General features: G+C 47.9%; 2 protein-coding genes across 4 annotated transcripts; one reads left to right on the plus strand and one right to left on the minus strand.

Annotated features, from left to right (window-relative positions):
- The first annotated feature begins 1,674 nt into the window (after positions 1–1,674).
- Positions 1,675–7,340, plus strand: LOC123137895 (dr1-associated corepressor homolog). Of its 3 annotated transcripts, none has more exons than XM_044557773.1 (6): positions 1,675–1,922; positions 3,511–3,583; positions 5,180–5,273; positions 6,111–6,224; positions 6,325–6,373; positions 6,573–7,340. In XM_044557773.1, exons 1-6 carry the CDS (start codon positions 1,890–1,892, stop codon positions 7,059–7,061), a joined length of 852 nt encoding a protein of 283 aa, XP_044413708.1. In that variant the 5' UTR covers positions 1,675–1,889; the 3' UTR covers positions 7,062–7,340. The 3 variants fall into 3 exon arrangements, with proteins under 3 accessions (XP_044413708.1, XP_044413718.1, XP_044413697.1); XM_044557783.1 differs by lacking the exon at positions 1,675–1,922 and adding an exon at positions 2,619–2,688; XM_044557762.1 differs by lacking the exon at positions 1,675–1,922 and adding an exon at positions 2,771–3,358.
- Positions 7,341–7,639: 299 nt separating this feature from the next.
- On the minus strand, positions 7,640–8,371 carry LOC123137907 (cysteine proteinase inhibitor). The gene is made up of 2 exons (XM_044557795.1): positions 8,062–8,371; positions 7,640–7,967 (listed from the first exon to the last, which is right to left on the minus strand). The coding sequence occupies exons 1-2, from the start codon at positions 8,203–8,205 to the stop codon at positions 7,788–7,790; spliced, it is 324 nt and encodes a 107-aa protein (XP_044413730.1). The 5' UTR covers positions 8,206–8,371; the 3' UTR covers positions 7,640–7,787.
- Between the last annotated feature and the right edge of the window lie 5,018 nt (positions 8,372–13,389).

The following is a 13,389-nucleotide window of genomic DNA, read 5'->3' on the forward strand; positions in this document are numbered from 1 at the left end:
CGGCGACCGGAGGCACTGCCAACTGGGCCCTACACCCGGTCAGATTACCAATGTACCCCTGAGGGGTAGGCCTATATAAACCCCACCAGGGCACCCATGCAAAGGGTGCCAGGCTGGTTAGAACTAGACTCATACATAGAGGGAGAAGAGAGCAAGCCCTGCCTCCTTCTACCTTCAGCATACAGCTCGAGGAGCACCATTGTATTCACTAGTGTCTTAGTGATCATGCGGAGACCCCGCAGAGCAGGACTAAGGGTGTTATCTCCTAGGAGAGCCCCAAACCTGGGTAAAGTGCGCCGACTTTCGTGTCTACGCCTCATCCCGCTTCCAGGCACCGGCGACGTTCTACTCGCTCCCACCATGATAAGCCATCCTTTGGCATATGTCGCACCCAACCCCCAACATGTCGCATGGATCTGACGCTGGGTGTGTTGTCACTGCCTTTGGGGTGCCACCCGTCTGGCATCTGAAGCATGGCGCGGCGTGCCTGTTGTACGGGGCAACAAGCGCGAGAGGCGGTGGCGACCCTCATGGCGGTGGATGTCGGCGCAGTGGAGTTGCATTCTCCGATGCCCCGTAAGGCACGACAGTCCGGGCGCCACAACTGTGTCGTGGTGGATGTCGCTGGCTCGTCCTGGGATGGATCCATCGTTGATATGACGTCCGAGTTCCGACGAGGAAGAGTAGGACCTAGGAGACGGCGGCGCCTTGAGTCCCGTGAGTCGACTCGTGTTCCATGCCCTACTCTACCTTTCAGGCGACCGAACCAACACTCTGAGAAGCGCAGCCGACCGCCGGACGTAGGCACGACGGAGGCGGACGAGCTCCGCTTAAAGATCGTTTTACGTTGCATGTAATAATATGAATTTGAGGTTTCTACTTTTAGGTATCCGGTTATAAAATCAAACTTTTAAGACGTGATAGGTCATTGTCTGCGGACACGCCCAGACTTGTCTGCGGACATTTGAGGGGGCGGGTTTGCGAAGTACGACTGTATATCCTCTTACACCCTGAAACATGATCCCTTTACGTTTAGTTAACACTCCTCAAAACAAAACACGACAAGATATGCCGACTCAGTCTTTCAGATGCGCTTATAGGAATAGAAAATGCGTGTGTGCGTTTATAGGGATAAGCGTATGCGCGTGTATATGAGCGCTTGCGTCTGTACCGTGTTTAAAAAAACACACGGCAATCTATTCTGATCTCACAAAGACAAGTCGGAACATGCTATACCCAGATAAAGCGAGAGCCCGAGAATGGACGATGACTCTCGCAGCCCAAGGCCACGAACGAGGCACAGCGCCACAGCCACCGGATCCCGCCGACCCCCCGAATCGGACGGCGGACACAGGGAGCGCCACGAACCGGCCAGAAACGTGGGGCCCACCTCATCCGGGGAACGCGACGCGGACGGCTGACGTGCGGCCGCACGCGCAAACGAGGGAGAGGTCTAACTACGCGGGCCCCTACATCGCGCCCAGCTTTTACCCACCGCGAAACGTCTCCATAGACCCGGTCCGTCGCATCCCCACATGAACCTTCTACGGTCTTAGCGCCGCACGTGAGGCTAAGACCTATGCACCGGGTCCAGGAGCTTAGCCTCCACGCGCCGGAGAGCTCGCGCACCTCTGCCCGCTTCGCGCGGCCATTGGCCGCGCTGTTTATGGGGGAAAAATATATTTTTTCCCGTAAAAAAAGTGAAAAGATAGCGATAACGGAAACCCTAATCCCCAAATCAGAAATCTATCCGAATCGCTATTTATGTTTGTGGCTTTCTCCCCCCTCCGATCCGATGTCCCCCGCTTCGTCCGCCGCGCCGATCCGACCTCCAGCCGCCGCATTCTCTCCGCCGGGGACGCTCCCTCCGGCGCCGCCGGCTCCGCGCCATGAGGAAGAAGCTCGACACCCGCTTCCCCGCGGTATGACCCATGCCCATGCGATTTTTTGCCGGTTCAGGCCTCCCCTATGCTGTGCGCGCCGTCGATTTCGCGATTTTTTATGTGCCTCGTCTAGGTTTTGTTTCCAGCGGTTAGGTTTTCGTAAATTGGCGGCCAATGGACCTGCGATGTGCATGTTTACATGTTTCTCTCCATGGCTGGGCTTGTTAGATGCACGTTTGGGGATTTTTTTGGGTGCTGTCGGTAAATAGCATGTAGATTTCGCTGCACGGTTATGATTTTTAGCCTCTTGCGCGTGCTCATCCTGGGCTTGTTTCATGTACGTTTCTTTTATGGTGGCTATGGTTCGCTGTCCTGATGGCAATGAAGCTGTGGTTATAGATGGGCATATGATGTAGGCAGGATGCGTGGAAAATCCTGGATTGTGTAGATTCTGCCTACTCTGGTAATGTTTCACTAGTATATGGCTTTGCCGCCGACGAGAGTGCTCTATTAATCTACTTTGTTATTTAACATCAGGGTCAATTTATTTTATGTTTGATTAATTCGTTATGATTGAATCCTTGGGTCAACCTTGTGCTTCAATTGCTAGGTTTGTTCTCTAAGGAATGAAGGCAACCGAAATTACTTGCATTCACTATTTACTGAAAAAAGATGGACATGATTATTAAATAACTCTTTTATAAATATGAGTTTTTTTAGGAATGAGAGTTCAACTTCAGCGGAGATGGCTTAATTGTCTCGAGAGAAGATCAACTCCAGGTCTTCTGCGGTGTTTCCTATTTTGGTCGGTAGCTTGCTTCAAACCGGGCCGATTGTACCTAAACTAATATTCCCACATAATGAACACCAAGTGCTCCTTCCTTTTTTCCTAAATTAAGAGAGGAGTGCGATTGTTGGTACAAAGTGCTAACTATAGAATCAAGCATGTGAGTTCTTTTTATAGTTGTTGATCTGTTGACATTGGTCTCATGATTGTTTAGATATAGATTGTGGTGGCAGCCTGGCAGGGAAGCATCTTAGCCCGACGAGTTGGTACTGGTCAGATTTTGTAGTATATTTCAAATGGTAAATAGACAGTAGGATTCTACTATTTAACATCTGGCCCACAACAGGCAATGAGTGTTGGTTAAAGCTGTGTACAATCTATAAAAATATGTAGTGTAGAGTGTTTATTTTATTCTGAACATGGTATATTCTCTGATCTGTTTTTGGTCCATCTTTGCGGGAAGATGCAAGTGTTTTGATGACATATGTTTGCTGTACAATGGAATCCTCATGATACTACAGTTTTTCTACAGTGGATAGAGATACCTTCTTCATTACTCTTTCTTTCACAAGGGCTAGCAGAATCTCTTTACCTCATCTGCTAGGACCTGTGCTTATAACGACATGTGAATACTATCACTGTCATGTCCTTTTCCATCGAAGTTGCATCGTTGGCCATTTGCACTGAAGTATGCAACAATCATAATTATGATTAATGAGTGTTTTATTGATGACATGTTGTCATAATTTCAAAATGGCAGATTCCCACTACTTTTCAGATGGTATCATGGTACTCTTCTGTTAATGTGATATCAGCTTCCTCTTGTACTTTGTTATACAGCCTCGGATTAAGAAGATCATGCAAGCAGATGAAGATGTCGGCAAGATTGCTCTAGCTGTACCTGTTCTAGTTTGTAAGTTTTCCACAGCCTCTTGTTTGCAGAACTTTCCTTCAATTCGCCTCTTATCAGTTCCAGAGTTATTTCACTACATACATCATCTTTTTTTCGCCATTTGTTGTTAACGAGAGAGTTCGGTAGCATATCTTCAAGAGGCCATAGACATATGCTACATACACCGTTTGTCTATCTAAGCTGCGCCTCTTCAGAAACATAATAATTACTATCTTATTTAAATGTAGTTGGCAAAATAGCTCCATTGAAGGGCTCCAGAAATGGCAGTGTTGACCGCTGTAATAGGAATTTCATCTTTGTTTTTGTTTTCTCATATTCATACCGAAGCTAAAAATAATTGCAGACATTAGTATCTATTGTTCCTTCTTGGTGTAAACAAAACATAGGCAAAATTGCAGAACTATTTGGTCCTTTCGGGAAGTTGACAGGGATAGATCCTCTGAATTTATCTCTACAGAGTCGTGTTTTGTATTGTTTGGAGCATGACACGTTTGCAGCTGCCGGTCAGTCAGCACTACACTTTGATTCAGATGACATGATTTGATATATGGTCATTCTAGATCTCAATTTCAAACTAGAGAATCATACTGACCATAAAGCATATAGGGAAGATGTAGAGCAACGGTAGTCATCTTTCTTGTTAAGAGGAGGAACTTGCTACCGAGGTCAGCAGAGCCAAGGTGCAAATGTGAATCCTTTGGGCCAGGGAAACTGAGTTCAGGCTCAATGGTCAACCATGTAAGCCTATTCTCCTATATTAATCCATGCATCCACAGTTGCCTTTACACCTCCCCCACAGGTGCGTCACCACCATATTTCCATGCCAGAGTGACCCCTGACTGGCTCCTCCACCAGGCATCTCATCTCTACCCTGTTAGCTCAGCATACGCTACCAACATGTCTTGATGATTTGGCTTTCTCTGTTCTCCTGATTTGTAGCTAGTAAATTTATTTTACATGTCCTGGTGGGTCAAACTGGGTAGAGGAGAAGATGGGCACAAGTTAGGTGGGGAGCCATGGTGCGGGGAAAGGGAAATCTTGGAGAGGGCTAGACATGGGAAGAACTTGTGTATATATTGCACAGTATTAAGGACCACAAAATTGAGTGGAGTACTTAAGCGTACTCGATGACTATGGCGGGACATACATTAAATGAGAGAAGGGTAGCCGCGGTAAGAGTTGATGTGTACCTGCTGTTTGCAATATAGGACCATACATTGAGTGAGTACAGTAATTAAAGATACTTGAGGATCGGCACTCTGGCGGGTCATACTTCGAATGTAAGCCGTTCCATTTTAGACGCATGTACAAAAATGCCGGTGCGTCGGTAGACAGCAAACCCCTACTTTTATAAGCAGTATAGATAACATCAACAGCTAGGTATAGCTTAATTGCATGTGCTTATGTGAACTATATAATTAATTAATGTTGGCATGTACAATGTTGATATATGATTGACACAAGCTATATGCAATAGCAAAGCAACTCGGCCTCTTATAGTGCACCTACGTGCTTATATTTTCTTAGTTTCTTTTTGTAACTCACATCATGCATGTGCTTTCGACTAACATCTTTTTCTGATATCATGATTTGCAGCCAAAGCGTTGGAGCTATTTTTGCAAGACTTATGCGATAGGACATATAACATCACTGTTGAAAAAGGGGTCAAAACAGTGAGTTCATCACATCTGTAAGTTTCCTTGACCTTGTATGTTTTGTCTATCGAAACACCTTCTTGATTAGTATGGCAAAACCTTGGAAGCATTACCATTCGTCATTTTGATTTTTCTTGGCAATACATTGTGCTTGCAATTTTGTACCTATAAATTGTTTCCTCAAGTTCAGTTCTACTGTCATATTCTGTCCCTTGTGTAGTTTATGCAGTGTCCAAATATACCAATGAGCAAGTTGCTCAGTAACACTACAAATATCACATGGGGAAATAACATCGTTTCACTGATGACATACCGTCAGGATCCACCTTTCATTGTCACATTGGCTGTTATTTTTCAATTTGCAGCTTTACTAAACAAATTCACTTGTATAACAAACATCAGAAGTGAAAAGCTTTGATGTACTGATATTGCTCTAGTACTCTTTCACAATGACATTTTCAGGAACAACAAATATGGGCTAGCTCCTTTTGAACTGAATTTAATGTCATAGTTGGTTAGCTTATATGTCAATCCTATTTAGTAACTGATTGGGCCCTGGTGCTACTTTGTGCCAAAGTCAGCAGCGTGTTATATGGATTATGGAAGCTGTAAAAGTACCTTCCCTGATACACGTTTTAAACTAAAGGAGAGAGGTAGATAAGCATGTGTCTTGTGGTGGTCTATGCTGATTTTGGGGTATTACCGTCTTGGTGGGGGTCCTCAGGGACATGCAGTTGGGTGGTGGTTGCATCATTTCAATTTGTGGTAGAAATGGGACTTATTTTCTTGATCCTGATATGTATTATTTCCTTGAGCAAAACATTTTTTTTTCTGACGGTCCCATTATCTCATTCAGTATTATGCTATTACAGGAAACAGTGCATTCATAGTTACGATGTGTATGATTTTTTGAAGAACGTTTCTAGCAAAGTTCCAGATTTGGGTCCACCTGATTCTAGTGTTGATGATAAGCTTGGCAAAAGAAGGCAAGGTTCCAAATTGTGGTTAATTAGAGTCTGATATGAACTTTAATAATTGGTTAATTTGAGTTTATATGAACTTTAATAATTGCTGAAATGTCATCAGGAAACATGGTGAAGATGAAAGCGAGGAGGAATCGAAGCGGACAAGAAATGTTAGTCTCTCTGACCTGTACCTTTTCTGTATATGTTACACTTACATGTACATTTTTGTGATTTTAGTATGAGCTCAGGATTTTCATTTTCTCTGCTATTCAGCCTGTAGCTTGTTTCGTATGTCACAAAATATATGATCACCCCATTTTATGTCGCCCATTCGACCTCCTTTTGCTGATAAAAGTTTTGCACATGCAGGAGGCAGCATGCCACACAAGCAACGGCAGAGGGCGTGGGAGGGGACGTGGGAGAGGTCGCCGTGCTGGGCGTGGAGCTGAGAGGGAGATTGAACACCATGAATTAGGTTGTGCCCAATTTAGCAAACCAGGCCACCTGAAGGTAGAGATTGGAGACGTTGTTCTGGACACAAGTGAAACCAAAGAGCATACCCCTTTGAGCAATGCCAGGGCCTCCTTAAGGAACATTGACTTGAACTTAGATCTTGCTGACTACGAGGAGGATACAGTGGCGCCGCAAGTCCAGCCTTCAGCTCCTGTGGTGACCGTGGCACCGCAAGTCCAGACTTCAGGACCATCGGTTTCACAGTTGAAAGAAGAAGTGGAGACCAAGGATTTCCTGGGCTGGCAAATGCCTGAGATGAACAAGATGGCCATGGACCCGGTCCAGTTTGCGTTGTCGTCAAACCATAGATTAGAGGAGGACGAAGACTATGACAATGAAGAATGATGTGACTCTAGTTTGAGAAGCTGATAGGTAGACATGACATGATGTACATCCTAGCAGGCCAAGCTTGACAATGTAGTAGCAATTCTCTTGTAGTATGTGTACTGGCAGATGCTGCAGAAGTAATTTAGGATGTGACATATGTTGATTGCTCAATAGCCAGTAGTAGCTAGTATTTTGTGTAGCAACTATATAGTGTAGCAACTATATAACTAGACAGGTTCTCCGGTTGTAAATCATGGTTGCTTTTAGATCAAATGCTATGTCATAATGCTTATGTTAGCTCTTACGAGGTTCCACTCTTCCAGGTGGATTTTTTCTCTTGATTTAGTTATTAATAATCTTGTGTTATTTGTGAATTTTCTCTTCCAAGTGGGATTTTTCTAATCTTGTGTTATTTGTGATTTTTCCTCTTCCAGGTGGAATTTTTTACTTGCTTTAGTGATTAACAATCTTGTGTTATTTCTGAATTTCTCTCTTCCAGGTGGGATTTTTCACTTGCTTTAGTGATTAACAATCTTGTTATTAAGACATCAAGCTTTCGAGTTATGTGGGAGGTGAAGTGCAAACAAGCAAAATACTTGTGGGAATCAATCATACACATCAGGCAGGAAGCAGGTTTATTTCATCATATTACACCAGTATCCAGTGAGGCTGGCATGTTTTTTGATAGGCTCCAGCTACAAGCTTCAGCGGTTCAGCTCACATAACATATTTATTTACATCTTTTCAGGCGGCCGGCTTGAACTCCTGGAGCTGCTTGAAGTTCTCCCAGGCCTTCTCCCACACCTTGGCCTCGTAGAGCTTCTTGGCGCCGCCTTCCTTGACCTCGATGGTGAAGTAGTGCATGCACCCGGCCACCACCTGCTGCCTCACCTTCACCAGCCTCTCGAACTCCAGCAGCGCGTTCTGCGCACAACAAAATTCACCATCAGGTTAATCAGTCAGTTACAGTTACGCGTATCAGACGCCAGATGGCTTGATCGGGTGGGGATGATCTTACGGCCTTGGTGTTGTGCTCGGCGACGGCGAAGCGTGCGAGCTTGATGGTCGCGAGGTCGTTCTCCCGCCCCGCCGGCGCGTCCTGGACGCCGCCCAGCAGCACGCCGCGGCCGCGTAGCCCCCCGCCCTGCGCCGCCTCGGCCATCGCCGCCGTGCGTCCGGAGGGCGCGCTGAGCCGAGAGAGGAGCGTACGACGGATAACCGCTGCTGAGAGTCTGAGAGAGAACAGATCTATTCCGTGAGTCTAACGATGTTGATCGAGGGAAGTTGGGGACGGGACTTTATAGCGACGTGGGGGTAGAGGGATTCCGTTTTTGTGCGCGACGTGTGATCTGCGGGGGCTCGAGCGCGACAGCTATAGGCGACGGACGGGCCGGACGCTGTACGCGGCAGCGGTGGGGCTGTGTGTCGACGCGACGGACGCGGTACGCTGCAGCGCTGGCTGTGCGATGGCGACGGCGACGGCGATGGATGCGTTGCAAACTTGCAATGCTTAGCTCCGAAGGCAAGTGCTGGCGAAGTAAAGAGCAGCAGACCCGGTGAAACGGTTGTTTATCTATCCCTGGAAAACAATATGTATGCGTTTGGTAGGCTGTATTAGGCCCAGCCAGGCTCGGGCGTGCAGAATTCGGCCTGGGCCATTTGGTTGCCTGGGCTGCATCTAAAATCTGGCCCGCATGAATCTCAGAGCTGGCTGAGAGCTCTGGACGAACGGCCGAATCGGCAAATTTTTAAGAGTCTGTCTCGCTCGAGCCATGCGTGGGAAGCGCGGGAGACGACATGACGTCTCTAACTCTCCTTGCTCCTTGCAATCACCACACTCGACAATTCGCACGCACTGTCTCCCCTCTCGCCTCACCGCCCATTCGGTTTCTCCGATGGTAGAGTCGCCATCTCGCCGCGCAGCCCGTGAAGTCCCGTTTTACGGTGAGCCACACCCCTCCCGATGAACATGATCCCTGTTTCGACCGTAGGAGGTCGAAGAGAAGTCCGTTTCCTCCATTTTGTGGTACGCCACACCCCTCCCGATCAACAGGAGAAACGGGGTGTTTCCTTCATTTTGCGGTACGCCAGACCCCTCCCAGTGAACATGATCCTGTTTTAACTGTAGGCGGTCGAACAGAAGGCCATTTCCACCATCCCGCGGTACGCCAGGCCTCGTTTCGGCCGTTCCGTCCAAGCCGGTTGGCTCCCGATGAACAGGACGCATTTTGTTACCTCCCGATGAACACGACGTAGTTTCTCTGTTTCGACCCAGCCGGTTGGTTGCCGATGAACATGACGTCGTCGCTGCTCTCCGCTGCCTCTCCATGTACACGAGCCTTGGCCGTACATATGCGCGAGTAGGCGTTCGAGACCCTGCCCGTATGTACGTACATGGCCGTATTTACTTTCTTGCATCCTGGTTGTACATATGTGTACACGATATAGACGGGATTGCGTGACATGCTACGCCCACGCCTCTAATACGACACGTGCCCTTCCTTCCTCGACCACGGTTCATCGCTGCAGCCTGCAGACAGACCGATCGACCAGTATGTACGTACACATTCGCGACCAGACAGACAATCCTACGTACGGTTTGACCGGGTGGGTCCCAGCTGTCAGGGAGGTAAGGAGGCACTTTCTTGCGTGCGAAGATATAACTAGTGGGTCCCAGCTCTTAGGGGGAAAATCATATTTTTTCCCATAATATGGAGGCACTTCCTTAAGTGCGAAGATGTAGCTGGTGGGTCCCAACAGTCAGGGGAAAACTTTTTTTCGTGAAATACGGTGGCCGGTCCGATGGGTCCCTGCTGTCAGGTGGAGGAATCATTATTTTCCGCGTAATAAGGAGGCACTTCTTTGCTGCGGCCGTGGACCCAACTGTCAGCCTCTCCACTTACAGTACTCCTTCGATGGAAGTCGTTCCTTGACCATATTGACCACGCCGCGCCGAGAGCACCAAGATGGTGGACGACGACGAGGCCTAGGAAGGGGACGACGTGGAGCCGGGGAAGATGCGGCAGTGGATGCCCACGCGAAGAGGAGTATGAGGGTTGACTGGTTTGACTGTGGTGTGAGGCTGCCGTCACGGTAGAATAACAGGGGTTGTGGGTGAGTAGAGGGATGGCCTGGCCAGAGGTTGGAGTAGGGTGGGGCGGTCAGGCCTACACAGCAGCAGAGCCGGCCACGGGAGGCAGGAGCAGGTGGCACGACCAACGCTGGTTTGGGCGGCTGGAGCAAGAAGACCAGAGGTTGAAGAAGCACTACGGCCGTTTGATGGACATCATACGGTCATTGGAGCTAGAATCGTTCATATTGACTAAGTTGACAAAGCCCTCCGTCCGCGTCAATTTAGTAGGCCCATAAGTTAGCCTCCCACTATGGTGGGTCCCAGTTAGCAGGAGAAGTATTCATTTTTTGTGCGTAATAAGGAGACACTTCCTTGCGTGATAGCTGGTGGGTGTGAGCTATCAGCGGGGGGAACATTTTTTTCGCGAAATACAGAGGCCCTTCCGGTGGGTCCCAGCTGTCAGGTGGAGGAATCATTATTCTGCGCACAATAAGGAGGCATTTCCTTGTGTGCGGCCGTGGACCCAGCTGTCAGCCTCTCCACGTACAGTCCACTTCCGATGGATGTCGTTCGTTGACCACATTGACCACGCCGCGCCGAGAGCACCAGGGCGGTGGACGACGGCGAGACTTAGGAAGGGAACGACATAGAGCCAGGGAAGACTTGACAGTTGTTTCCCACATGGAGGGGAGTACGAGGGTTTACTGGTTCGTCTGTCGTCGACGGAGAATAACAACAAGTGTGGGTGAATAGAGGGATGGCCAGGCCAGCGATGGGAGTAGTGTGGGGCGGTGAGGCCTGCGTGGCAACATAGCCGGCCACGGGAGGAGGGAGCAGGCAGTCCCACTGACGTTTGTTTGAGCGGCTGGAGCAGGAAGAGTAGAGATTGAACAAGCATGACGGCCATTGGATGGACATCCAATAGTCACCGCTCTCATGCGTTGACTAAGTTGACACGGCGTAGCGTGTGCGTCTTTTTTAGGAAAGCATACGCGTCAACCTATAGTAGCCGCACAAGTCAGCCTCAAATCTGTGAAAAACAACATACAACCCATCTGCCATTATTTCTAATAAATTACAGTCCATTTGCTAATTCTTAAGGTTTTTTGAGCCCATATTATTTTTGTTAGCATTACAGCCCATATTACGGCCACTGTTAAAAATTATAGAAAATTTTGCATATTTTGGTGCGGTCCGAACATTTTTTAATCCTGAAATTTTGACTCACATTCAAACTAATTTTAATAATAAATTTATATCAATATAAAATCTAAATAATTGTCCACGCATAAAAATCAATGAAATTTAAAATCTTGAAATGAAAAAAAAAGAAATTTGAAACTAATTGCCGGTTTGATGTGTTTTAAAAATGTACATCCCATTTCTCATTACTGATAGCTCATTTTCTGGGCACGCCGAATAAAGCTCTCCTCGTCTTGAAAGATTTGCAGCCCAGCAGGGCTGACAAAAGTAAGTAGGCCTCGGTTGGGTATTCTGCAAAAGAACAAAAAAACTTTGCTAGCCATTTTCAGAAAGAAAAAAACTACTGGGCTGGTCTTGTGGTAAACATAAAAGAAAAGGCTGGCTAGACAGGTTAGAGTGCCCTGCACAACCCTGTTGACACACTGCTTCCATCTCAAAAACAAAAATAACTGGGCGAGCTGCTGGGTCCCTGGTGTCAGCCGCTCGTTGTGCAATTCTCTCGTTTATTGACTACGTTGACAATGGCATGGGACCCAGATGTCAGAAATCCATTAGGAGGAACCATTTTTTTGGCTTGAAATAAGGAGGAACTTGCTTGCGTACTGCCATGACCCTGGTGGGTCCCTGCTGTCATCCTCTCCACGTACAATCATCTCCTGATTGTGTACGCGTCAACCTAGTAGGACCACAAGTCAACCTCTAAAACCGTGGCGGACAAATACAACCAATTTAAAAAAATAACAGCCCATTCCATATGTTCAAACGGAAAGTTCAACATTCAGAGCAAAATAACAGGTGTGATCCAGATATAGAGTACTGAACTTCCATGTTGACAACCATCATAGCCAAGTTAACTATCTACTCCCAGTAATACTCTAGTAGTGTACAAGTACTAACTTACTCTTAGCTAACTAGACGATGCCGACCGCCATCTGCGGTACACGCTAAACGCTGGCACTGACGTCCTCCTCCTCGCCTCGGACTTGACAGAGGTGCGATAGGGCGCGTTGCTCGGGCGCGTTGGACCTTTCCATGCCGGCGTGGTCCACCGAAGCTTCGGCTTCTAAGCGGGAAACCCACTTGACGAGCTGGTAGTAAAATTCAGCGTCGCGAACGCGTGCGAGGCTGACAGCCTCCAGGGCTATTTGCCGGGAACCGACTGTTAGAGAACGTAGTAATTCAAAAAATTTCCTACGATCATACAAGATCTATCTAGGAGATGCATAACCGTGAGACCAGAGAGTGTCTCCACGTACCCTCGTAGACCGAAAGCGAAAGCGTTTAGTAACGCGGTTGATGTAGTCGAATGTCTTCACAATCCAACCGATCCAAGTACCGAACGTACGACACCTCCGTGTTCAGCACACGTTCAGCATGATGACGTCCCTCGAGCTCTTGATCCAGTTGAGAACGAGGGAGAGTTCCGTCAGAATGATGGCGTGGCGATAGTGTTGATGATGTTACCGGTGCAGGGCTTCGCCTAAGCACTACGACGATATGACCGAGGTGTTAAACTGTGGAGAGGGGCACCGCACACGGCTAAGAGAACAACTGTTGTGCTTTGGGGTGCCCCCTTGCCCTCATATATAAAGGAGGGAGGAGGAGGAGGCCGACCTAGGAGGGGCACGCCTATAGGGGGGGTCCAACTAGGATTCCCAATTCTAGTTGGAGTCCCCTTCCTTTCCCAAGAGAGGGAGAGAGGGAAAGAGGTGGAGAGGGAGAAGGAAAGAGGGGGGGTGTCGCCCCCTCCTAGTCCAATTCAGACCAGCCATGGGGTGGGGGGTGGGGGGCGGCCACCCTGCGGCCCTCCTCTCCCTTTCCACTAAAGCCCATAAGGCCCATTAATACCGGGGGGGGGGGGGGGGGGGGGCGGTCCGGTAACCTCCCTGTACTTTGAAAAATTCCCGAACTCTTCCGAAACCTTTCCGGTGTCCAAACATAGCCTTCAAATATATCGATCTTTATGTCTGGACCATTTCTACACTCCACGCCATGTCCGTGATCTCATCTGGGACTCCGAACAAACTTCGGTCATCAAAAACACATAACTCATAATACAAATCGTCATCG

This window comes from Triticum aestivum, chromosome 1B (assembly GCF_018294505.1).
Source record: "Triticum aestivum cultivar Chinese Spring chromosome 1B, IWGSC CS RefSeq v2.1, whole genome shotgun sequence".
Lineage (NCBI taxonomy): Eukaryota > Viridiplantae > Streptophyta > Magnoliopsida > Poales > Poaceae > Triticum > Triticum aestivum.

Excerpts from the sequence above, each read along its gene's own strand:
- LOC123137907 (XM_044557795.1), bottom strand. The coding sequence starts at position 8,205 with ATGGCCGAGGCGGCGCAGGGCGGGGGGCTACGCGGCCGCGGCGTGCTG. Across the intron at positions 7,968-8,061 it reads CCGAGCACAACACCAAGGCC|AACGCGCTGCTGGAGTTCGA; the intron begins GTAAGATCATCC and ends TGTTGTGCGCAG.
- LOC123137895 (XM_044557762.1), top strand. The coding sequence starts at position 3,314 with ATGTCCTTTTCCATCGAAGTTGCATCGTTGGCCATTTGCACTGAA. Across the intron at positions 6,225-6,324 it reads GATAAGCTTGGCAAAAGAAG|GAAACATGGTGAAGATGAAA; the intron begins GCAAGGTTCCAA and ends AAATGTCATCAG. Across the intron at positions 6,374-6,572 it reads AATCGAAGCGGACAAGAAAT|GAGGCAGCATGCCACACAAG; the intron begins GTTAGTCTCTCT and ends TTGCACATGCAG.